General features: G+C 58.9%; 7 protein-coding genes across 7 annotated transcripts; 5 read left to right on the forward strand and 2 right to left on the reverse strand.

Annotated features, from left to right (window-relative positions):
* Nucleotides 1-186: 186 nt before the first annotated feature.
* Nucleotides 187-2,874, reverse strand: BXZ73DRAFT_90459 (uncharacterized protein; the record flags this gene model as incomplete). Its single annotated transcript, XM_048025646.1, has 4 exons — nucleotides 187-828; nucleotides 919-1,227; nucleotides 1,278-2,304; nucleotides 2,354-2,874. 4 exons carry the CDS (start codon nucleotides 2,872-2,874, stop codon nucleotides 187-189), a joined length of 2,499 nt encoding a protein of 832 aa, XP_047877247.1.
* A 301-nt stretch (nucleotides 2,875-3,175) lies between these two features.
* On the forward strand, nucleotides 3,176-6,469 carry BXZ73DRAFT_90460 (MCM-domain-containing protein; the record flags this gene model as incomplete). Its single annotated transcript, XM_048025647.1, has 10 exons — nucleotides 3,176-3,181; nucleotides 3,232-3,461; nucleotides 3,582-3,891; nucleotides 3,943-4,114; nucleotides 4,169-4,596; nucleotides 4,647-4,781; nucleotides 4,835-5,716; nucleotides 5,768-6,076; nucleotides 6,143-6,298; nucleotides 6,356-6,469. The coding sequence occupies 10 exons, from the start codon at nucleotides 3,176-3,178 to the stop codon at nucleotides 6,467-6,469; spliced, it is 2,742 nt and encodes a 913-aa protein (XP_047877248.1).
* Nucleotides 6,470-6,916: 447 nt separating this feature from the next.
* On the forward strand, nucleotides 6,917-11,113 carry BXZ73DRAFT_47940 (uncharacterized protein; the record flags this gene model as incomplete). The annotated part of the gene is made up of 15 exons (XM_048019959.1): nucleotides 6,917-7,370; nucleotides 7,427-7,758; nucleotides 7,842-7,955; nucleotides 8,026-8,205; nucleotides 8,263-8,299; nucleotides 8,359-8,480; nucleotides 8,542-8,659; nucleotides 8,711-8,911; nucleotides 8,968-9,008; nucleotides 9,059-9,320; nucleotides 9,379-9,661; nucleotides 9,720-9,929; nucleotides 9,994-10,087; nucleotides 10,145-10,164; nucleotides 10,219-11,113. 15 exons carry the CDS (start codon nucleotides 6,917-6,919, stop codon nucleotides 11,111-11,113), a joined length of 3,363 nt encoding a protein of 1,120 aa, XP_047877249.1.
* Nucleotides 11,114-11,760: 647 nt separating this feature from the next.
* Nucleotides 11,761-12,195, forward strand: BXZ73DRAFT_6570 (uncharacterized protein; the record flags this gene model as incomplete). Its single annotated transcript, XM_048021774.1, has 3 exons — nucleotides 11,761-11,802; nucleotides 11,898-11,927; nucleotides 12,040-12,195. Coding segments are annotated over 3 exons (228 nt in total), but the record flags the coding sequence as incomplete, so codon positions are not given.
* A 1,607-nt stretch (nucleotides 12,196-13,802) lies between these two features.
* BXZ73DRAFT_102148 (ATP-utilizing phosphoenolpyruvate carboxykinase) lies at nucleotides 13,803-15,915 on the reverse strand (the record flags this gene model as incomplete). Its single annotated transcript, XM_048015125.1, has 7 exons — nucleotides 13,803-14,186; nucleotides 14,243-14,842; nucleotides 14,910-15,122; nucleotides 15,251-15,316; nucleotides 15,370-15,452; nucleotides 15,510-15,767; nucleotides 15,828-15,915. 7 exons carry the CDS (start codon nucleotides 15,913-15,915, stop codon nucleotides 13,803-13,805), a joined length of 1,692 nt encoding a protein of 563 aa, XP_047877251.1.
* A 1,452-nt stretch (nucleotides 15,916-17,367) lies between these two features.
* BXZ73DRAFT_102149 (uncharacterized protein) lies at nucleotides 17,368-18,397 on the forward strand (the record flags this gene model as incomplete). Its single annotated transcript, XM_048015126.1, has 5 exons — nucleotides 17,368-17,411; nucleotides 17,468-17,490; nucleotides 17,541-17,662; nucleotides 17,718-17,823; nucleotides 17,883-18,397. The coding sequence occupies 5 exons, from the start codon at nucleotides 17,368-17,370 to the stop codon at nucleotides 18,395-18,397; spliced, it is 810 nt and encodes a 269-aa protein (XP_047877252.1).
* A 4,932-nt stretch (nucleotides 18,398-23,329) lies between these two features.
* Nucleotides 23,330-23,545, forward strand: BXZ73DRAFT_28184 (high mobility group box domain-containing protein; the record flags this gene model as incomplete). Its single annotated transcript, XM_048017750.1, has 1 exon — nucleotides 23,330-23,545. A coding segment is annotated over one exon (216 nt), but the record flags the coding sequence as incomplete, so codon positions are not given.
* Nucleotides 23,546-23,791: the final 246 nt, after the last annotated feature.

A 23,791-nucleotide genomic window follows, 5' to 3' on the forward strand; every position in this document is an offset into this window, starting at 1 on the left:
AAGGAGCTTGGGCTAGTGCCACAATGATCCGGGACTTGAAGATTACTGGTTTTGGGAAGACCACTTTATCACCTTCTATTTACTTGCACGCTTCCAGTAACGCTGCACGGACATACACCAATTGCTACACAAGATCACATATAACAGGACTATAGTGTTATTTATACATGAGTGGCACTGATACTCTCAATACAAAGCATGTCGCCGACGTTTGACTGGAGAAGAGTCGGGATATGCGAACAGATTGAGCGCGTCGTCGGATGACGGCTCGACGTACGCTGATGCATGTGCAGGGCTGCTCTCCACCATGGAATTTTCTGGCTCCTCCACTTCAGCCTCAGTATCCGAATCCCCAAGTCGCGCTCCATTTTTGCGCTTTACAGTGCCCCGAGGCGTAATAGCACTGCATGTTTCCTGTCCTGCCCCTTGCAACTGTCCTCGTTCGCGCGCCCGCTCTTCGTTTAGTCGAATGACGTTCCGATGCGAGTCCGCGAGGGCCGTACGAAAACCATTGGACGGTGTGCGCGGGGCCATAGGCGAAGACAGCGCCCCCACCGACGCCGACGCCGGGGACTCGGGAACAACAAAATCCGGGAGACGGGCAGGCGCGGAGACGCGCCCCTTCGGCTTTGCCACTATTTTTTGGGTGTTGGCTTCGCGCTCGGCGCGGAGGGAGATGGTGTTTAGGCGGGCGTTGGCGAGGAGGTTTTGGAAGCTGCTAGTGCCCAAAAGTCGCTTGGGTGCGGGTGTAGAGGGTTCATTGTCCGATCCACCGTCGTCAGAGAAGTTCTCCCTGTTATCCCACGACGGTATAGGTCGACGATCGGCCTGAGAAAACATGCGAGGTGTTCGAGGAAGTGCGGAAATCCCAGAAGAGGACGTGGATGGGATAGGGAAGGTGCATTTTGAGGACGCGACATCGCTTTGTCGGCGTGGGGCTTGCGTCGGGATGTGTGGCGATGTGGCCGCAGAGGCGCTCTTCCCGTCATCAAGCTTGCGCCGTTTAGCAGCTTGCGCAATTCTTCTGTTTTCCGCCTTCTTGGCTTGAGACACTTCGGGGGTCTTCACCGTCCACGCCCCCATAGAATCATCGAAGCGCCACTGGCTTCCGCCTTCGGGAAGAGGAGGCGGTACGCCATCCACGCTGCCACTGAAGCAACGGCGTTCGGAGTCTTCCACGCGGTCCATGAGGTAGAGGCGGAGATCGTAAAGTTCCTTGTTACTCAGCTGCGGGCTCGCCGGCACAGTTCTCGGGGGGAGGCGACGAGTTCTTCCACGTGTTGCAAGGCCGCCAGGTACAGGGCAGCTTCACATAGCACGAGACCTCGTGCACGGAGGGGCTCGACAAGAGCCTCTATGGCAGGTGCACCTCTTTCACCCGACCCTGTCTGCTGAGGAAGAGGGGTCGGGATGTCTGCTCCCTCGAATGGCTCCGGTATAGTGTCACGGTAGATGCCGGAAGACAAATGAGGGAGAGGCAGGATGAAGGCTGTGAGGCTGTTGAAGGTAGCGTTCTTGATGGTGGCGGTTCGTAACATCTTTTCCAGGACTAGTAGGTCGGTTTCCACGCCGGGAGGTGAGGGTGCCGGAGGGTTAGCGATGCAGTAGACCGCAAGACAGCACAAGGCCTTGGCGAGCGGTGTGGGGACCGAATCGGAACATATGTGTAGCCGGTCTGGTTCGATGGCGACGAGGAAGTCTACACAGGCGGTATACATGTCCACATCCGGTCCGCCTGAGCAAGTCGCAGAGTACAGTGCCGACAACATCGAGGTAGTCCAATCCACTAAACGCGAATGAGCGTCTTCCCAGACCTGAACGTGAGCATGTTCAATTGCTCTGTTGGTATTCCGTGATGACTTCGGTACGGCGGCCAGGGCGTGTGCCAGGCCTGTACAGAGAGGCACGAAACAACCATGGAAATCCTGTTTGACGTCCCGTGCAAGATGTGCCGTGGCTTTCGATGTCCACGCTAGAAGCCGCTCCGGGTATGGTTCAGAAAGCGCATCGACGAGGAGACGGACAAAGGCGCGATTGTTGATAGGTGTACTGGAACCGGGCGCAGGATTGCAGGTACCTCGCAGAGTGACGAGGAAGTGCTTGTGGGCGGGATGTGTGAGGGGACATGGATACATCGAACGTGTCCGCGAGTGAATCGCCACTGCGAACAACTTCGAGAGTATCGTTTGGGACTCTGCTCCGGATCCGTACTCGAGACAGGTCTCGAGAAGGGCGTTGAGTAGCGTCGGGTAGTGCGGGCACGTTTCCAATATATACGTAAGCGCATGTGCGACTAGGGTGTGGCTGGAAATGTGGTCAGTGATTGGCCGTTCTCGTGAAAATGCAATCTCACTGTCTGTGTTGCGCGGGGATGCTCTCGTATACATCGTCCATAATCTGCGATCGAAGCTCGTCTTCTTGCGAGGCTTTGACTTCAGACAAGTCGTCAATGGAGGCCTCAACTTCTCCCTGGATGTGTTCTCCGATGAGTTGAGCACAAATGCCCGTGAGGGAAGACAGATAGGAAGAGACATCCGGATCGGGTTGTGATTTTGTGTGAGACGATGCCGATAGCTGTACAATGTTTTTGAAGGCGTCGCGAACCTCGTAGATTCTCTTGGAGAGCTGCATGTTCTCGACGGTCGCACGCTCGTAGCGGAACCTCGCCGAAATTTTGTCAAGGGATTGGAGTATCGCGAGTGGCGGGGATTCTTCTTCCTCATTGGACGCTCTCGTCGAGGTGCGATTAGAACGGCCATAAGTTGTGGAGACTTTGGGCTTGGAGGATGTTGGTTGGGCCCCATTGAGAGCGGCACATTTGCTACGTAGCGTCCTGAGCTTCCTGTTGATCCTGGAAGTGGTGAGCTCTGTCATATTAACCGTATGGCCCTCAAGAAGGGAGGCAAGGGCGTCGCAGAGTCGGAAGGCGGCCGGCGGGAGATGATGGCTAAGACAGAGTGCGATGTGACCTGGACGGATCGGGCGCCTCCACGTTGATCCAGCCACAGACGCGTCGCCTGCTCACGCGCGTCTATCGGACGCGACTGTGGCAATTTTAAGCTCCGCTGCTAATGAGCGCGACGCGTCCGAGTGCTCGTCGCGTCTTGTTGTCCGCACCCTGCTCATCCACTCCATATACCTGGGTCATACTCAAATATTCACCCCCCATCTGCCCATGGCTGTGAGTCGGATCGCCTTTCAACAGTTGAAGGCTCACACCTCCTTCCTCAGACTCCTCGTGGTGCGAAAAGACGTCGCTCGGCGTCCCCGCTTCCAGGGTCGTCCCCTCCAGGACCTTCACGTGTTACGGCCGACGAAGAGTCTTCCCTTCCTCCCTCTTCCCCACCTGCTCCTTTCTCGGACACCGACGATAGTGTGGATGAACGGGACGCTGTGCCAGACGCTGATGCTGAAGCAGGCGAAGAGGATGGCGATGATCTATTCGCAGATGACTTCCAGGAGTAAGTCTCCGTTGTGAATCTCCCTACACGCTCATCCACCTTTATCTTGGGACAATTTTCCATCGTTCGGCTTTGTTGGTTCTCCCATGACCTTCATCATACTGATACGACTTCCCACAGTGATTATGCCACCAACGAGCTGCTAGACAGATACTCGGACCGCGATATTGACGATGAAGGCGAGTTCGAAAATATGACTGCTCAACAACGGCGTGCCGCCGAGGCCTCTATGGCTCGTCGCGACCGTATGGAGCGTGGTGGAAGGCGCGGTGCTCGTGCCGCTGCGAGGTCCCGCATGCCGAACTTCCTACAATCCGATGATATGGAAGACGAGGATGTTGGCGGTGGTCTTTTGGATGGAATGAAGAGACGTACCCGTCGCCAATACGACGAGCGAAGGGATTTCGATGATTTGGACAATGTTGAAGACGTGCGTTCAGCCAACTTTCTCTGATGACATGCCTTTGACAAACTCATGCAGGAGCTTCCACTGGAGCAACTCAGCGACATCAAGGCCAAATCCATTGCAGAATGGATCGCCAGCGAGCGCGTTCGCCGATCTATTATCCGGCACTTCAGACAATTCCTGATGACATACGTCGACGAACATGGTGCATCTGTGTATGGTCAGCGCATTCGCAATCTTGGAGAAAGTGAGTTTTTATGTCTTGCCATCCAAGCCATCCGATGAACGTCATAACCTTCAGACAACTTGGAATCTCTTGAGGTTTCCTACCTCCACCTCGCGTTGTCAAAGCCGATCCTCGCATACTTTTTGACCAACTGTCCTTCTGCGATGCTGGAAATTTTCGACGAGGTGGCCCTCAGTGCTATCCTAGTCTACTACACGGCATACGAGCGGATCCATTCGGAAGTTCACGTCCGGATCACCGACCTTCCCCTCGGCTCTTCGCTTCGCGACCTGCGCAGGTCTCACCTTAACACGCTCGTCCGTGTTTCCGGTGTCGTCACTCGTCGGACGGGCGTGTTTCCCCAACTCAAGTATGTGAAGTTTGATTGCCGTAAATGCAATGCGACACTCGGCCCCTTCTATCAAGATTCCACAAGGGAAGTCAGGATCAGTTTCTGCCCCAACTGCGAGAGCAAGGGTCCTTTTTCTATCAACTCTGAACAGGTAAGCCTACCCTACTAGGAAACGTTGGTTAGAATCCGACGCTTTGGCAGACAATCTACCGTAACTATCAGAAGATGACGCTTCAGGAATCCCCGGGCTCGGTACCTCCTGGACGTCTTCCTCGCCACCGCGAGGTAATCCTCCTCTGGGACCTCATCGACAAGGCAAAACCTGGTGAAGAAGTTGTAAGCGAACATCAGTATATTGTTCATCGGCTTTGTCCAATCATAACTTGCAGGAAATCACTGCTATTTATCGCAACAACTTTGACGCTTCTTTGAATGCGAAGAACGGATTTCCGGTTTTCTCGACCGTCCTTGAGGCCAACCATATCAACAAGAAAGAGGATCAATTTGCAGCGTTTCGGCTTACCGAAGAGGATGAAAAGGAAATCCGTGCTCTCGCGCGAGATGAACGTATCCGGAAGCGCATAATCAAATCCATCGCTCCCTCCATCTACGGACACGAAGACATTAAGACGGCACTCGCGCTCTCGCTTTTCGGAGGTGTGTCCAAAGACATCAACCGGAAGCTTCGCATCCGCGGAGATATCAATGTGCTTCTCCTCGGCGATCCTGGAACGGCCAAGTCCCAATTCCTCAAGTACGTGGAGAAGACTGCTCACCGCTCTGTTTTCGCCACGGGCCAGGGTGCCTCCGCTGTCGGTCTCACCGCAAGCGTTCGCAAGGATCCTATCACGCGTGAGTGGACACTGGAAGGAGGCGCTCTGGTACTTGCCGACAAGGGGACCTGCCTCATTGACGAGTTCGACAAGATGAATGACGCCGACCGGACTTCCATTCACGAAGCCATGGAGCAGCAGTCAATCTCCATTGCGAAGGCGGGAATCATCACTACGCTGCAGGCTCGCTGTGCGATTATCGCCGCCGCCAACCCCATCCGAGGCCGTTACAACCCAGCGATCCCTTTCGTGCAAAACGTCGAACTGACAGAACCCATTCTGTCGCGTTTCGACGTTCTCTGTGTCGTAAAGGATACAGTCGACCCTACCCAGGACGAGTTACTGGCAAAATTCGTAGTGGGAAGTCATTTGCGCAGCCATCCCAAGTTTGACCCCGCGAAGGACGAAATGGAGGTCAGGACGACTCTCGATGCCGACGTATGTGGTCTCGTATACCTATGCGGCACCTGTCTAATCCGCCTCTGTTAGATCATCCCACAAGATCTTTTGCGGAAGTATATCATGTACGCCAAAGAGAAGGTTCGCCCTAAGCTGTACGACCTTGACCAGGAGAAGGTTTCCCGCCTGTTTGTGGACCTGCGTCGGGAGTCGATCGCGACTGGCACGCACTCGATCACAGTGCGCCATCTGGAGAGTATGATCCGGATGGCGGAGGCGAGTGCCAAGATGGCGTTGCGCGAATTCGTCCGCGCGGATGATATCGACCTCGCGATATCGGTGGCTGTGGGCAGCTTTGTGAGCACCCAGAAGACGTCGATTAAGAAGACGCTGGAACGTGTAAGTCGAGATGTGGTATCCCTTTCGGAGACTAGTGCGAGGGACGCTAAACGCGTGGCTTCCCAGGGTTTCCGCAAATACCTTACCCAGGCACGCGACCACGAAGAGCTGCTTGCTTTTGTGCTCGGGCAGATTGTGAAGGAGAAGGCACGCTTTTACCAGCTCCAACGACATTCCCAGCCAGAGTCGATCACTGTGCCAGTTGCCGAGTTGGACGAGCGGGTGAGTGCCATCGTGACCTCTGGGCCCTGTGCCGATAGCTGAATTCTGGGCTTGCAGGCGAAGGAGCACGAGATCTACGACACGACCCCGTTCCTTCACTCCACGCTGTTCAAGGCGAACGGGTACAGATTGCAGGACGGGACGATAGAGAAGTCGTTCAGGCGCGAGTAGCCGATCAATGGCGAGGGGCGTGCGGCTGGGTTATCTCGTACCGATCGATATGCGCACGCTTTTGTCTGTTTTGTTGGTGCTGTCGCACGGATGTGTTGTGCTTTGTATCCTGGTAGTCGCTGTATTGCATGCTCTTGTACTCTGCCACTGTGTCCGCGGGAGGGGTGGCAGAAGCAGGGAGGGCAGTCGCACTGACATCACCGGCTGTGCAAAAATCAGCGGCGGCGCGTGCAAGGGGCCAATCATCAGGCAGCGGAGTCGTGCACGGTCGGCATCCTCGACCCGCGTTCCAAGCGAACGTCGCTAACGGCTCTGGCAGAAGGACGTTCCGATAAGAGCTCGGCCACAACACGAGGCACACCTGTTTTCTACCGCGACCACCACCCTCCACCTTTTTCACGACCCACGACGACGTCGAGCCCAGCGACGGCGGCGGCGATGACCCTCATGGCCTCTCCCATCCCAGCAGCGGACCTTCCGCTCTTCATTCTCCGCATAGTCTCTCCAGGCCTCGTCCTGCTCTCCACCCTCACCCTCATCCTCGCCCGTCCTGCCCCCGCGGTGCAGTCGGCCTCCCCCATCACCTCCGTCGTCGTCGCTACTCGTACGCCCCGTCATGCCCTCATCTATGCCTTCCTTTCTCTCGCTGGTCTCACTTACCTCCTCGACGGACTCACTTTTGTCATCACCGCCGTCCTCCGCAAGGAATGGCCGACCTTCACCGGAATTGACATTCATGCCGTCGTCGGTCTCGTCGCCTTCCTCGGCTTGGCTGCGCTCGGTGCTTTCAAGGAGGTCCAGGGCCTGAACGTCTGGTCCATGAAGAGGCTCAAGCTCAGCATCTTCGCCGCCCTGGCGTTGGATATCGCGCAGGTCGTCCTCCTCGCCCTCGCCATTACTCGTACGTCTGTCGCTTTTCGCGCCACTCGGGTCCTGACCACCCGGCCACCCCTCCAGAGCCCATTGCAACGACTGCTCTTCTCCACATCGCCTTCCCTTCATTCCGTGTATTACTGCTCGTCCCTCTTTTCGTTGCTCTCATCTTCCCCCGTGTTTCCTACGTCCCCGTCCAGCAAGCGGCGGACGAAGAGGCCCCCACGGACACCAGCCTGCTCTTGCCCACTCAGGACGCGGCCACGACGTCCTCCGGGCTCTCGCCGCTCTCCGCCGAGGTCAGCAAGTATGGCACCTTCCAGAGCACCCGTTCCCTCGGCCAAACCTCCGCTCTCACCACGCGTACGAACACCCCTGCCCCTTCGACCGTTCGTCTGCCGCCGCCCAAGGCGCGGGTAAGTGAAACAGTTCTCTTCTGGCGCCCCGCTGATCTATTAACTCGGCCCGTATGCGCCTTTGCGTATCACAGGACGTGCAGGGGCCTAAGGAGGACATCGCGCTCGACCCGTCCTGGGGAGAGATCCTCGTGCGGATCAAGCACCTCATCCCTTATCTGTGGCCATCGAAGAGCTTCGCGCTCCAGCTGCTCGCAGTGCGTACAACACGTTCCTGGTCCGCTGACCACGTAGACTGATCCCGAGGCATGTTCTATCACGTTATAGTTCTTGTGCTTCCTGATTATGATAGTGGGACGCGTCGTCAATGTCTTCGTTCCATGGATTTTTGCTCAACTCGTGCGCATCTTCGAGGACGGCTCCAAGGTGTCCCTCTGGCCGTACTTGTGGGCCTATGTTGGCCTGCGATTCCTCCAGTCCACCGGTGGCCTCGCGGCACTGCGCGACGTAAGTCATCTCGCCCTCTGATTGGCATTGCTGGTTTCACTCTGCATTTTCCCTCAGTCGCTATGGATCCCAGTAATGCAGTACTCAGACAGGGGTGCGCACAACAGCCGTTTCTTGTTGCCATGACTGGTACTGACGTCATTGCCTGCGCAGAGATGTCTCAACTGTCGTTCGACCATCTCCTCCAGCTCTCATTCGCCTTCCACACCCATCGCAAGACTGGCGAGGTGCTGCGCATTCTCGACCGCGGCGCCGCCATCAACCACACGTTCGAGGTGCGATGCTTGCAAACGTCATCAGTACGAACTTTTCCGGCGCTCACATTTGGTCGCTTAGACTCTTGTGTTCAACGTCTTGCCCACGTTCGCGGACATTGCTATCGCTCTGGTCTTCTTCGTTGTCTACTTCGAATGGACGCTCGCTGTCGTGATCTTCTTCGTGATGACCGCTTACGGTAAGTCACATTTGCAAATAAGCTTGAACATATGACCGAGTATTCGAATAGTCTCCGCCAGCGTCATCCTCACCAGGTGGCGCACTCAGCTGAGGAGGCAAATGAACGATCGCGATGTCATGATTCGTGGCATTCACACCGACTGTCTGCTCAACTACGAAACTGTCAAGTACTTCAACGGGGAGCAGCATGAGGGTGAGCGTTACGCAGAAGCCATCCGTCAGTACCAGAGTTTCGAGTACAGGGTCATGAGTAAGGAGTGTCCACTGCTAGTATAAGGCGAGGAGGCTGAACCTCATTATGTGCAGTGTCCCTCAACCTTTTGAACCTGGTGCAGAACCTGATCATTGTGAGCGATGAACTCCTTTGGAAAATATGAAATACTCACCCCCGCTATAGACTGTTGGTCTACTTGTCGGAGCAATGATTGTTGCCATGCGTGTCGTTCGCGGCCAGTCGGAGACGCACGAGTTTGTGCTCTTCATCACGTACCTGGCCCAGCTTTACGCGCCTCTGAACATGCTCGGCTACTTGTACCGCACGATCAACCAGTCGCTTGTCGACACTGAACGTCTGCTCAAACTCCTCAGCGAACCCACCGAGATCAACGACAAGCCGAACGCGCCCGACCTGATTGTACAGACGGGCGAGATTGAGTTCGGTCAGCCCACGTTCCATGTGTCTGAGTTGTGGCAAGATGGCTGATTAGGGGTCCACAGATAACGTCAGCTTCTCCTACGACGGCCGCACCACGGCCCTCGGCGGCGTCTCGTTCAAGGTTCCCAAGGGTAGCTCGGTCGCGCTCGTAGGCGAGTCCGGGTCTGGCAAGTCGACGATTCTCCGCCTCCTCTACCGTTTCTACGACTTGAAGCACGGTGAAGGCCGCATCTTGATCGACGGTCAGGACATCCGTGACATCACCCAGGGCAGTCTCCGCAAGGCCATCGGTGTCGTACCCCAGGACCCTGTGCTGTTCAACGCGAGCATCAAGTACAACATCGCGTACGTGTAGCGCTGGTGCCTGTCTCCGTGACGCACCGCTGACAATAGCTCCTTCCAGGTATGGCAAGTTCGGAGCGAACGAAGACGAGATCGTTGCCGCGGCTAAGGCGGCCCAGATTCATGATCGGGTCGAGAGCTTCCATGACGGCTATGAGACTAAAGTTGGCGAACGTGGCATCCGGCTCAGCGGTGGCGAGAAGCAGCGGGTTGCTATCGCCCGGACCCTGCTCAAGGATCCCCCCATCCTGCTCCTCGACGAGGCTACTAGGTCCGTTGTGTGCTTGGACTCGAGATGGTGTGTCCGGGAGCTCATGTTGGCTTTGTGATATCAGTGCTCTGGACACGTCGACGGAGAAGGATATCCAGAAGGCGCTCCAGAACCTCGTCCAAGGCCGTTCCTCGCTTTCCATCGCCCACCGGCTTTCGGTACGTGTGGACGAGCTATATGAATGATGCAGTCGCTGACAGGGTAAATTTGGACAGACCATTGCATCAGCTGATCTGTATGTGATATTGTCGAGCCACGATTGTGGTGCTGTCGACTAACTGTTTTCCAGAATCCTGGTCCTCAAGGATGGGCGTATCGTTGAACAGGGCACCCATGCCGAGCTCCTTGCGCGCGGTGGCATGTTCGCGGAGATGTGGGCGGATCAGATTTCGAGCAACGACGATACGTCTGCGCACCGCAAGTCGGCCATCGTCACCGGATTCGAAGTCGAGGCGCCCACGCAGGACACGGCTACGATGTCCGAGGATCAACCCCCGCAACTCGGCACCGAGGAGGTCGCGCACGACAAGCTGGACAACGACGTGGTGGTGGTCGAGTCTGAGGAGGCTGTAGCATTCCCCACCGCGGCCGACAACGCGGAGGAGGTGCCGTTGAGTGCCGCCCCTGAGCCGTCGGCCGCCCCGGTTGCGTTCCCCAGCTCCGACGACGCGGCTCCAGTTGCGTTCCCCTCTTCTGCCGACGAGCCCGCAGCGCCCATCGCCTTCCCGTCTTCGTCCGGCGCCGCTCCCCTCGCCTTCCCGACCTCGCCGGAGTCCGTCCGCGGTTCGATTGGCGAGCGGGCGCAGACCCCCGGCGTCACCTTCCAGGCGGCCGCGACCCCTGAGCGCACCGGGACCCCTGATCCCGAGGCGGACGGCAAGCGGCGGCGGACGCTCTCGACCCAGGGCATCCAACGCCTTGCCCGCCGTATCTCGGTCACGACCCGCAAGGGCTCCGCGTCGGTCATCCCGAACCTGCAGCAAGTGGGGTCGATGATCCCCGGCCTGAAGCGCGCGGACACGGCTCGGGCGAGCACGGACGAGCAAGGGTCGACGAAGGACGCGGTGGTCGCGACGCCGCCGTTGTCGGACAGCCCGAGCCCGAGCCTGCTGAGCGACAGTGTGTCGAAGAGGGCGTCCAAGATCAGGAAGGACAAGAAGGACAAGAGGAAGAGCACGCAGTGAGCTGCGGGCCCTGTCTTGGAGGAAGAAGCCGGCACGGCCGGCATATGACTAGCTGTTTTCACACCCACCCACACCCACCCCACCTCCGCCCGTGCACGTAGCACGTTTCCCTTCACGACTCACGACCGTGTACAGTAGCAGTAGAGTGCCCGGCCGCAGCCGCGCATGTTGTAGCTCGGACCCTGTCTCTGTCTTGTCTTGTCCCCAGCCCCGATCGTGCGCCCACCGCCCGCCGAGCGCCGAGGGCGGAAACTTTCTCTGGCAGCTGTGGCCAGCCCCGCACGTGAGCGCGCGCCCATTGGCTCGGGCGGGCCCAGTCCAGGGGAAGTCTGGCCCGAGTCAGCGGGCGGCGGAGTCTGAAAGCGGCGGGGGGCCCATATAAGACGAGGGCACCCCCCGGCGGTTCCCCCGTCCCGCTCTCGTCCTTGCCTCTGCTTGTCGCGTCCCCGTCCCGGTTGTTGATTCGGCTTCGTCGGTTCGTTCAAGAGCGCCCCCCGCTGTAACTGTATCTACCAGTCCCGATCCAATCTTCATCATGTCTACAAAAGTTTACGTTGGGTCAGTTTCGTTGAACTTCACCCTCGCCCGCCCGCGACCCCGTGCCCTTCGCTCCGGACTGATGCATGCCTCGCGCCCCTTCCGCACACAGCAACTTGAGCTGGTCCACGAACGATGACAACCTCCGTTTAGTCAGTCTGGTTTTTAATCACGCGATGCTCTGCGTCGTGCGTCCGTTCCGCCGTATCTAATCAGCCGTCGTTTCGCGTCCCGTTGCCGTTTGTAGGCTTTCTCCAGCTATGGCCAGATTGTCGACGTACGCCCTGTTCCTGTCTCAAGTGGCTGTGTTTCGTGCTCGCCACGAGGCCGTCCTCGTTCCCGCGTCGCTCGCTACTCACCTCGTGTCCCTCCCTCTCTCGTGTTTGCAGTCGATCGTGATGCGCGACCGTGACACCGGCCGCTCTCGTGGCTTCGGCTTCGTCACCTACTCCTCGTCCGCCGAGGCCCAGGCCGCGATCGCCTCACTCAACGAGCAGGAGCTCGACGGTCGCCGGATCAAGGTCAACCTCGCCAATGCCCGCGCCGGCGGCGGAGGTGAGCTACTTTCATTTTGCCGGATCTCCGGTCCGAGGTTGTGATCCGTGCTCATCCTTTCCAGCAGGTGGTGGTGGTGGTGGCGGCTACCAGAGCGGAGGCTACGGCGGTGGAGGCTACGGTGGCCAGGGTGAGTTGCTCGTGTGCATCCCCAAATCATTCTGTCTTTGACCCCCGTCCGTCCTATAGGTGGCTACGGCGGCCAGCAACAGGGCTTCCAGGCCGGCGGATATGGTGGCGGCTACGGCGGTCAGCAGGGTGGCTACGGTGGAGGCTACGGCGGCCAGCAGGGCGGTTACGGCGGCCAGTACTGAGCGGTAAGCCTTTTGTGCGTTCTCGTGGTGTGCCGCTACTCACATCTTCATGCACAGGATATCGCCGGCGGTTTGCTCACCACATCCATGCCTTCCGTTCCGGGGCGCTGGCATGGCGTCCCGCGTCTCGATTACTCTCTCTAGTCTCTAGCGCGTATTTCTTGTCCGACCCACTCATCCACAACACTCCTTGCTCCTCTTGCTGTCGTTTCTAGTAGCACACGTCGTCTTCGTTCCCGGTCGTCTCGTCTCGATGCGCCTCGCGGTCTTCATCACAATGCGGCTTGTACTTGTAGGAGTTCCCGATCCTGTACCGCTTGCCCCCTCACTATCGTCCCGGTCCCCCACATTGCGCGTTGTGGGTGGGTGTGTCACTTACGCTTTGTCGTTGTATCAAAATGTGATTCGACTGTCGTCTGCCCATGACTTTCTGCTTGCTTGCTTGCGTGCGTGCGTGCTCCCCCAAACGACCTGAATCCGCATGGACTACCTCCCTCATTCCGCGTTGCCCGCGTCCCTTTGGCACCTGAAATCACACGATCGACATCGTCCCGTGGCACTGGTTAGGTCCGACGTTCTGGCTCGTACGTACTTAGTCACGGTGAAGAGCCAAACGGGTGCCCATCGCATTGCCCGTCACCACCCCTGGACCTGGACGGGCCCATGCAAATTTTAGCTCCGAGCCAGAGGGACGGGCGGCGGGCCGCGAGCACAGATGACCACACCGTGCTCGACGGTCTGCACGGCCGCCCTCGCCCCATGGGGGTGCGACGATGAGCATCGATAATAGATGGTGTACGATAAGCTCGCGGCGTGGTTGTGCTCGCCAACTCGCCAACAATCTGCGCAGGGAGACCGGGGCCAGAGCGGTGTGAGGGCGCAGAATGGAGGACAGAGGAGACCCGGAAGCTGCTCCTCGGTCGTAGCTGCTGCGCTCCACCCAGCACCGACTACTCACTCGATTGGCTGGTGTAAATTGGGCGCGCAGCAGCGCAGATGAGTAAAATCGAAGGCTAAACCCGTTGGATACTGATGAGGACTGAGCGCTGACCACGCTGCGGCGCATATCGGGCGAATATTACAGTCGTCTAGGATTACACAGCTACGATGCGGTATTACATTCTGGTTGGTACGCGACACCCTCCCCTCCTATGATTATCCCAAGCCATTCTGGCGCGACCGAGGTTACCTTAACCAGTCCGCGCAACAGCCTGCCGCCCGCCAAATCCCTATCCGTGTGTAGTGTGTGACGATAGAAATAAGACATCTGCAACCCCCTGCGCTCACGCAGTCCGAGGGCCGGCGAGGCGGACCTTCTCGTCGACGTCGCTCTCGTAGAGCGCGAACGCCTTCTGGAACATACCGGCGAGCTTGCGGACCTCCCGATCGAACGCCTCCTTGTTCGGCCACGCAATGCGCGGGTTGAGGAGCTCGCGGGGGACGCCCTCAAGGCTGGTGGGGACCTGGAGGTTGAAGACCCCGAAGGTCTCGTACTCGGCCTTGGCGAGCTCGCCCGAGTGCACGGCGTCGACGATTCTGCGCGTATACTTGAGTGGGCAGCGCTTGCCCGTCCCGAACTTGCCGCCTGTCCAGCCGGTGTTGATGAGCCAGCAGTCGACGTTGTGCTGCGCCATACGCTCGGCGAGCATCTCGGCGTAGCGGCCGGGCTGTAGGAGGCAGTGGATAAGCGGGCGAGGATATCAGAAGATTGCAAGGTACGCACGTGAAGCACGATGAAAGGCGCGGAGTAACAGGTGGAGAAGGTGGGGATGGGCTCGAGAACACCGTCCTCGGTACCGGGCGTCTTCGAGGTGTAACCAGCAAGGAAGTGGTAGCTCGCCTGCTCGGGCGTAAGTTTCGAGACAGGTGGAAGCACACCGAACGCGTCGCAGGTGAGCATGATAATGTTCTTGGGCTGCGAGGCGACATGGCAAGGGATCTGCGCGTTCGGGATGAACTCGATGGGGTAAGCGCAGCGGGTGTTCTCCGTGATGCTCGCGTCGTCGTAGTCGGGCACGCGGGAGATGGGGTTGTAGACAACATTCTCGAGCACCGAGCCAAAGCGGATGGCGCCAAAGATCTCGGGCTCCTTCTCCGCGCTCAAGTTGATGCACTTGGCGTAGCAACCACCCTCGATATTGAAGACACCGGTGTCGGACCAGACATGCTCGTCGTCACCAATAAGCTTGCGAAGAGGGTCAGCCGAAAGAGTGGTCTTGCCGGTGCCGGAGAGACCGAAGAAGAGGGTGACGTCGCCGTCCTGACCGACATTCGCGGAGGAGTGGAGAGAGAGCTGCCCAAACTTGACAGGCTGGAGGTAGTGCTGTTTACAGAAGATCAACGTCTGGCACGGGAAAGCGGCTCGCAGCCGGAGGATGTACGGCACTTACCATGACAGAGAAGACGCCCTTTTTCATCTCACCAGCATACTCCGTCCCGAGGATGACCATTTCCATGCGCTTGAAGTTGATCTCGACCGACGTGGTCGAGGACATGCCCTTGGTGAAACGGTTCGCCGGGAACTGGCCCGCGTTGTAGATGATGAAGTCGGGCTCGCCGAAGTTCGCGAGCTCCTCTTCCGTCGGGCGGATAAGCATGTTGTTCTAGACGGGCCTGTCAGCGACATTTCGACGACGGTTGTCCGAGACACCAGAATAAAACCCCCAGGATAGTACGCGAGTACGATTCGGGAGGATTCGGGATGAGATGCGGGATCAGGTGAAAGACTAACCATGAAGAGCGCATGGTACGCCCGGGCGCAGATTACCCGGACCTTAATGCGGTACTTCGGGTCCCACTGGAGCAGAAATGTCAGCCTTAGCGACGCGTCGAAGTGAAGAAGACTCGTACCCCCGCATAGCCGTCGAAGACGTAGACGTTTTCGCGCGTGTTGAGATAGTCAATCGCGCGTTCGCGGTTGATCTCGAACGTGTCTGAGAGGAACGGGCGTTATGGGACGCGTACGGGAGGCAGACACACAATAGACTCACGCTCGTCCATCTTGATATTGACGGAGCCCCACCAGATCTCATCCTTGGAGGTCTCCTCGTAGACGATACGCTTGTCCTTGGGGCTGCGTCCGGTCTTCTTGCCAGAGAAGTTGATGAGAGCGCCCGAAGACGAAACGACGGCACCCTCGTTGCGAATGGCATCCTCGTAAAGCAGCGCCGGGGGAGCATTACGCTTGATCTGGATGCGATCCATATCGAAACCGGCCTGGGAGAAGTACTCCAGATCACGGCCGATGACTGGACGGGGAGGGTAGACGCTGAGCAGGAGGCATACGAGGTGATGCAAGGTGAACGTACGATTCGAGACCTCGGCATCGTGGGCCTGGGCGTAGTGCTTGTGGAGAATGTGGGGAGTCACGTAAGGGGTTCCGTGGTTGTAGACCATCTTGGAATCAGAGGGCTGGGAGGAGGCAGCCACAAAGGGAGGGGATGCAGGAGGACCGGGCCGGAAGACGGTAAGCGAATGCGGGGTGTGGGCAGCAAGGTGGACTCACCGGACGGGCAGGTGGGGAGTTGCGAGGCGGGGGATAATGGAGGAGGCGAGGTAGAGGGCGGATCGAAGAGGTGGGGCGTGGCGGGAGAGACTTTATAGCAGCGGCGAGTCGAAGCATCCAAGAGGGCTGCTACCTAATCGGGGTCCAGACTGGAGTATCACGCGGGAGAGACGGGAGGGATCGTGGACAGTCCCGGTTCTGTCCGCAGACGGGGTACCGAACGGAGTAGGGACCTGCCTGAGGCCTCGCCGCCGTCGACGGGGGCGCAGGGGCGCAGGGGCGCAGGGGCTGCAGCGGGGGGCCGTGGTGGCCAGGAGCAAGCCATCGTTGCTGCGAGCGGCCGACACTTATCCGACGCTTCTCGTCCCAGGCCTGCCCTCCACCTGCTCACATGCACCCTTTCCATCCTGCGCTGCCCACGCGGCCCCCTCGTCTGCTCAGACTTGTTTTCTCCTCCTCCCCCGGCGCCCTCGCCCGGCGGCAGACGGGGAGGCGACGGAGCCGCTCGATTCCGCCCGCGCTCCGTTCTCCGCTCTAGGTCAAGCTCGGGCCGTGGCACTCACCAACGTCTGCGTGAAACCGACAAATGACGGACCGCCGCACTCATCTGTCGCTCTTCATCGCCTTCCATCGTTCACAGCCTTCAAGTCCTTCCCGCCCATCCCCCTCCAAGACCCGCGACCGCTGGAATGCACACCTGACCGTCCCTCGTCACATCCAATCAGTTCGCCGGGCATGGGATGTCCGTATGGTCAGCAAACACTACGGCGACCGTGGGGCTCCGGGGACCGGCCTGCTCTAGCTGAGGAAGCAGCTCCGTGAGTAACTGGATGTTCTCTTCGCACATGTCTTGGGTCCGACCGTGTCACGCGCCCTTCCGACCCGCATATAGACTGTGGATCCGCGTCCAGGTAGACGAGGGACCGGAGCCATCAAGAAGCCACAATGAACTCGGGAGGTCGGTGAGATAGAGAGACGAAACGTGGGGTTTTGCCACCTCGTCTAATGCGGCGGGCTCTGCACTTCGAAGACAACGCGGCATCTAATGGATTGAAGCTTGCTCTGCGTTCGAGGGCCTCTGGGTTACGTCTCTTCCACATCGGTACCACCAGCTTTCCCAAGTGACCCCGTCTGTGCCAGGTACCGCCGCCAGACAATCACGCGACACTCTGGTCGGCTTTCAGCACGATATCGGACCGGAACGCATCCGGGCGTCAGCTCAACAACAATTCGTTGGGGTTACGACCGTGCGCAGTCTTGCCACGAAAGCAGCCCGGATCTGATTTGCGACGTCGACGATCCCTCCTACTCCCTTCCCACTATGCCCTCTGCTGAAATCCTCAATGCCTCTTCTCACTTCAACGTCAGGAGCAAGTGACGAACCGTCGTACGTCATGCTTTCGTGCGCTACACTTGGCAGTTGTCTCACCAGTGGCGGTGTAGGATTGTTATTCTCATGGGTTGGAGTAGGCTGAAGGTCTTGCCTTGCCGCATGGAGTTACTGACCAGATCGCAGTGGGGGGCATGGACAAGACTGTTCAGAAATACGCCGAAGCATACAAGCAGATGTATCCCTCAAGCGAGCAAGTGATTGTGCTGTCAAAGCCGGTCGAGGTCTTCGGTTCTGAGGCCGTTCGAGTGAGTTCTGTCTTCTCGGATGTTTTCCTTTGTGCTCATAGGCAACCTTCACAAGGCGCCTAGATTGCGTGCAGCCCTTGACAAGTTGGCTGACATGGGGTTGTTATCCACCAATCCGGCTGGGCCTCCACCTCGTATTCTCATACATGCATTCTCGAACGGTATGCAAGTCCACTCCAGCAATCTTGGGCGTCGAATTCTGACCGTCCTTCGCTAATAGGCGGCTCTCTCTCTCTCTCCGATCTCGCCTCCTCCCTCCACAAGCGCTGTACCGGCAACATCCCCGGCACCAAGTGCGCACTCATCTTCGACTCTGCGCCCGCGCCCAGCAGGCTGGGCATGCTCGTTCGCGCCGTAACCGCTTCCATGCGCTCGCTGCCCCTACGCGTCCTCACCGCTGCGCTGCTCACCGTCGTCTGGGCCGTCCTCACCATCATGCGTCTTGTCGCAGGGGACCCTGACCCAATGGCCGTCATGTGCGCACGCATGCAGGAGCCGACACTCTTGCCCTGGACGGATGCGCGGACGCCGCGGCTGTACCTATGCTCCACAGCGGACAAGATTGTGCCGCTGGCACTGATCGAGCAGCACGCGGCGGAGGCGAAGGCGAAGGGGTACCCAGTGAGGGTGGTGAAGTTTCAGGACAGTGCCCATGTTTCGCATGCGAAGACCGACCCGGAGAGATACTGGAGGGCGGTGAGAGAGTTTTGGGAGGAGGCGGTCATAGGCGCTTGAATGGTATGGTTCTGTGGTCGCGGTGGCTCGTAGATGCCATTAACGTCTAGTCGGGGTTGCTGTCGACTACAGGATAACATAATATCTCGCGGCTCACACTTAGATGTATAAAGTGAGTCTATACTTGACGGTCGAGTCTGCTCTGCAATAGTTGACGCGTTACATACCCATCTACTAGTCTAGACGTAATTCTTCTTGAGAATCCAACAGTCTGAAAAATACGACCTGTTCCTTCCTCGGAATCCCGAACCACTGCGCTGTAATGCTCCGACCGGCGAAGTCGGCACCCAAGCGGGGCGTCAAATGCAAGAGCATCTACTGCACATGTCATTCTCACGAGCAATAGAAGTGCAGCACAGTTCTCGCAGTAACAATAAATCAACAATCGACTGCAAGAATTTGAGACAAGGATGCGCAGTTACCAGTATTCCCGTAAGCGTAAGAGGCATTGTTGATGAATAGGGGAATGGTGGATTTTCAACGCAGATGCAGAGATGTGAAAGCTCCAAGGTGGTGGCGGTCAGTGGCCAAGGATTGAGGGCGCTATCGACAACGTGCAGGTGAGTCCATATCATCAGGTACAAACACACCTCCTGACGCGTGCAAACAATGGGCAGGGCCTTGAGGAGCGAGGGGTGGCGTAGAGATGGCGTCATGATCGCCGGACGAAAACGGAAAGTACAATGCGCACTGAACATCGGCGCGGTCGCTGTGGTACGCGCCCGTCTCGTCCCGTCGGCTGAGGCCGCGTTGCAAGATAGGCGACTTTTCAAAGTCCCGGCGCCTTCGTCTCCGGCCATTGTGCCCAGCGCCCCGCCGCGCTTGGCCATGGGGAAGATGTGGTTTCATTACGGATGTCCATGGGGCGCCGCATACGCGCCCCCTATCATAAGAGCACAATGAGAGGGTGGGAGGATTAAGACGAGGTGTCTCCTAGACGCCACTCCCTCCCTCCCTCCTTCCCTCCCAACTGTTGAATCGACAGATTCCACAATGTCTGCACGCAGAGCCTTGATGCTCGCCATCGAGTTCGCGCCGCTACGAGCGTCCTCAGGCAACTCCGCGGCAGCTCATACGTCGCCCCGGTACGTCTCGTCGTACCTCTCTATTCTCTCCAGCATGACGATTTTTCCACAGCATGTGTGTCGAGAGCGCACGCTGTTCCCGACACATACGAGCGTGCCGTCGTTGAACCGAGCTTTAGGAAACAAGGTCTCGGGCCCAAAGATGTTCTCTTTCGGCCGGGCCCTTGTTTCCTACATGCATGGTCGCTCAAGCAATGACGCCGATCATTCACGTCAAGACATGTTTGCGCACCTGGTGCAGAAGAGCGTACAACGTCCATGACACTGGTAAGCAAAAGGTGCGAAAAAAAGTCATCAGTACGAGCGACAGCAAGACAAAGAGGAGGATGATCAGGACGATTAGTCCAAGTAAGTCATCCCTTCGTCTGCAGGTCGCTGAATGTCACCTTCAGGTTGATTGGTATTCCCAACAAAAAGTCGGAGTTTAGGAGCGGGGGTACGACGAGGTTGAGCATCGACCGGCGATGACCAGTGTCAAAAAGCCTGGTGAAGGATATCACGAACGTCTCAGCAATCGGACAACATGCAGATGAAAGGGACGAAGACGAGCACGTCGACAGAAGCCGCGGGTAACGAAACCGGAGCTTTGCTTTGCAGCGCAGCGACGAGTTGTAAAGTCGCGCATACATTGAGGTGCAAGGATCCAAACGTACTGCGCCAGAAAGAGGAAGGGAACATTCGGTGGCAACAGAGACTCGGCAAAGAGAGGTAGGAGCACGCACTATCGCCGTTCATCGCTGGGACTTCTTCGCCTTGGAATATAGCTGGAGGAGGATAGAGTGGCGAGAGGACAAGAGAGGACAAGAGGGTACGCAGCCGCGACAGAGCGCCCTCGACGGGCGCTTGAAGTAGGAAGATGCAGAGCGCGCGGGGGCTCAGCCGCCTCCGACAAGGCGCTGAAGGAGATCGGTACGACCGCTCACCTTCAAACTTTGTATGCTGACTCTTCTACATTCCTTCTCCTTTAGACTCGGTTTTGTCAGATTCGACGGCTTGCGCAAACGGGGGCGGTCATCCGCTGCTCGGCGGCTACGTCGGGCGCGCGCGTAGGCGGTACCTGGGGCGCGTTCCAGCAGCCTTTCGAGGGCGGGCGGCTCACACGCAGGCGGCGTTGCCCCTGGATGACTGGGCCAATGCCTTAGTATGAGCGGGTGGGCGGTGAGGAAACGGCGGGCGGTCGCGACGGTAATCCGGTGAGCGCTGCACAAGAGTGGTGGGCGGGCACGTCACGTTTACTGATACCGACCGAAGCGTTCCGACCACGCTCCTTTGCTTTGTCGCCTCGTGGGCCGCCCGATCGTGCGGCGCAAAAGTCGGCCAGGCAGGAGCGCGTGCAGCACCTGGGCCCGCGCCCCATTAGCGCCGACAGCGGTGTACCGGGCTATTCCTCGCGGTCCCTTGGCGTTCTAGCGCAAGACATTCTGCGCAAGTGCCGACGCATGCGCTTCTGGGTCGGTCGACCGGGACCGAGGTGCGGGGTGGGGCGCAAAGGACAATTGTCGCCGTGGCCACCGCCGCTGTGGTCCTCACTCGTCACCGCCGACCAGACCAGCACATGCCACAAGCCGTTCATTGGCGGACAACCGCAAGAGAACAATGGAATGACAAGGCGTGCGCTCCCGCCACGCCCGTCGGTGTGGCCCATGCGCGGCAACCAGTGGCGGGGGGCCGCCCCAGCCCTTTGACCCGTCACACCGACGGTCGAATTCCTTCCCCTGACACGTCCCGCCCCCCCCCAATTGCAAAATCGAGCGCACAAAGCAATCGGCAGGACTGCCCGCTTTCGGAAGTCCGACACGCCGTCCCCGTCCCCGCAGTCGCCCCGACCCGCCTCTGCCTCACTTTTTCACCGCCATCATTCCATTCGAAGCTCTCCCGAGCGCGGTGGAACCCACGACATCAGCGCGTGCAGCGCGTGTCGCTGCTGGTTTCGCCGCACGGGAAGGCGCTTGGGCCTGCGCACCTACTCATCCGACGCCTGCCGGCACCGCGCAGCCAATCCCTATCTCGAGACGCGCGAGCCTGGAGCGACGGAGCGGACTCGCCAGCTGACCGGTGCATACTCCCCCATTACTCGACCAACCATCGTGCCTGGGCGCACAACTTGGCGAGCATCGATACCGGCTCTCATCCCGGCCCTGTCCCAGGCGAGCAGCAGCGGGGATCACAGGCGTTCAATCTGGCTGGATCTGGCTGGGGTCTCGGTGGGATACGGCCCCGCGTAACTCTTCCACTCTCGAATCCTGGCGTCTCCCGGGGCCTATCCGGTATGTTTATTAAAAATTCCCCGTCCGTTTGTTCGCTTTCTAGGCTGTGCCGAGACGGGGCCCTCTTCGATGCCGTACAATGACCGGCGATGTGCTCGTGCGAGCGAGCAGGAGAACAAGTCAGCAAGTCGCCCGGAGCGGGCGGAGACGCCAAAGGTTGTGTGGGCGCTCTCATCCCCGTCCCCATGTTCATCCCTTTCCCTCCCCTCGTGCGGGAAAGGAACCACCGCTGCTATACCACTCAAAATGGAGCAGAGACACCCGCGCACACAACCGCCCTTGAACGGGAGAGGGGAGCGCGCCAGGGGAGGCGCAGTGGGCGGAGGAGTGCAGTGGTCAATGCACATATGTGTGCCCCGCCTAGTGGTCTTTCCCATTGCGGTGGCCTAACGGCCCGCGTCCGGCCTGGAGCGGGGTACTCGATGCGTGGTGAGCAGGGCTACCTAGGCGCACTGGAAGAGACGGATCAGGCGGTCCCAGAGCTGGACGATCGAGCGGCATTAGGTACGTAAGTTCTCTGCGGCGGCGAATCCAGCAGTAACTTGAGACTCACTCAGGGCCTCTGGCGCCCTTTGCTTTGTCCCCCGTATCAAACACGCGGCCCTCTCCATACTACACGTTGGCTCGCGCAGAGGCATTGCGACAATCAGGCAAGCTGGCGGGACACTGCGGAACCAGGGCGGCGTGGTGGTCTCGGCCGCCACTGTCCCCGCGCTGTTACCTCGGCACAGTCTCTCTGCGCTGCCGCTCGACTGTCGTAGGGTATCCATCCTGTATGCAGTCGACTGGGGACGGACTTTGGATGGTAGGCTGCGGCATCATAGGTGGTTGAGATCACAATATATTTTGCACTGGAGCCAGTATCTGCACTGCGCGCGCGAGGAAACGCCGGTGGGGTTGCATGTGAAAACGCAATCCCGACAAATGACCGCAGCTGCCAACGAGGGTGCTCGGTCGCACAGGGTCGGACTCGGGGAGCGGAGAGACTGGAGGAAAGGTCGGCATTGACCGGGCGGTGTGACCATGTGAAGAGCAAAGATGGGGAGGGAACGCGAGCGCTGGACCCAGGGTGCCAAATGCGTACGGAGTGCGCCCGGGACGGGGCTGGCAAGCGAGCGAGAGCGGGGAGGACTAACCCCATCAGTGCTCGAGGGCGGCGGGACGGGAAGCGCTGAGTGGCGAGCGCGCGCTCAGAGGGAGAGGACCCCAGGAGCGCGGCGCCTGAGATGCGATCGAGCAAACAGACGCAGCCGGATCGGAAGGGCGACGCCCACACAACCATGCCCACGGCCAATACGTTCGTCTCCCGGGGACGCCTTAAAGGGCCCCGGCCCAACGGCCTTCTCGTCCCCCATCCCGCCCCGTCCCGCCTCTCGCTGCCTCGCTGCCTCGCTGCGTTCCTCTGCGCTCACCCCCCGCCTCCTCCCCGCCTCCTCTGCCCCTCGCCACCCCCCGCCTTCTACCACCCACCTCACACCACCCCCGCAATGGCCCGCGAAGGCAGCAAACAAGCGAAAGCTAAGGCCTTGAAAACCTCCCCTTCCCCTCCCCCCGTCCTCTCTGCCCGTCCGGGCAAGAAGGGACATATCAAGCGTCCCCAAAACTCCTTCATACTCTACCGCAAGGCCAACCAGGACGAGTTCGAGGGTTCTGGCCTCGCCCAGAGTGCGATCTCAAAGATCCTTGGGGCGAGATGGCGGCTGGAACCCGGGGAGGTGAAGGAGGTGTGGAACGCCAAGGCCGATATGGAGGCTCTCCAGCACAAACGCTTGCATCCTGATTACAAGTATCAGCCCAAGAGCCGGCAGATGAAGGACGCGCTGAAAGCAGAGGCCGCCGCCGAGAAGAAGGCGGCCAAGCAGAAGATGGCCAGCGCGTCCCCCCCTCCTCCTCCTCTCGGTCCGTTCGAGGAAGTCCACACAAGCGTCCCCCTTACCCACGTCGTCACGTACACCGCTGTCCGCGGTGAGGCGCGTCCCCTCCGCGCGGAGTGTTTGCGTCGTCTCCATCGTCCTCCTCTACCACCTCTTCTTCCTCCGCTA

This window comes from Epithele typhae, assembly GCF_022376455.1.
Source record: "Epithele typhae strain CBS 203.58 chromosome Unknown BXZ73scaffold_29, whole genome shotgun sequence".
Classification (NCBI taxonomy): Eukaryota; Fungi; Basidiomycota; class Agaricomycetes; order Polyporales; family Epitheliaceae; genus Epithele; species Epithele typhae.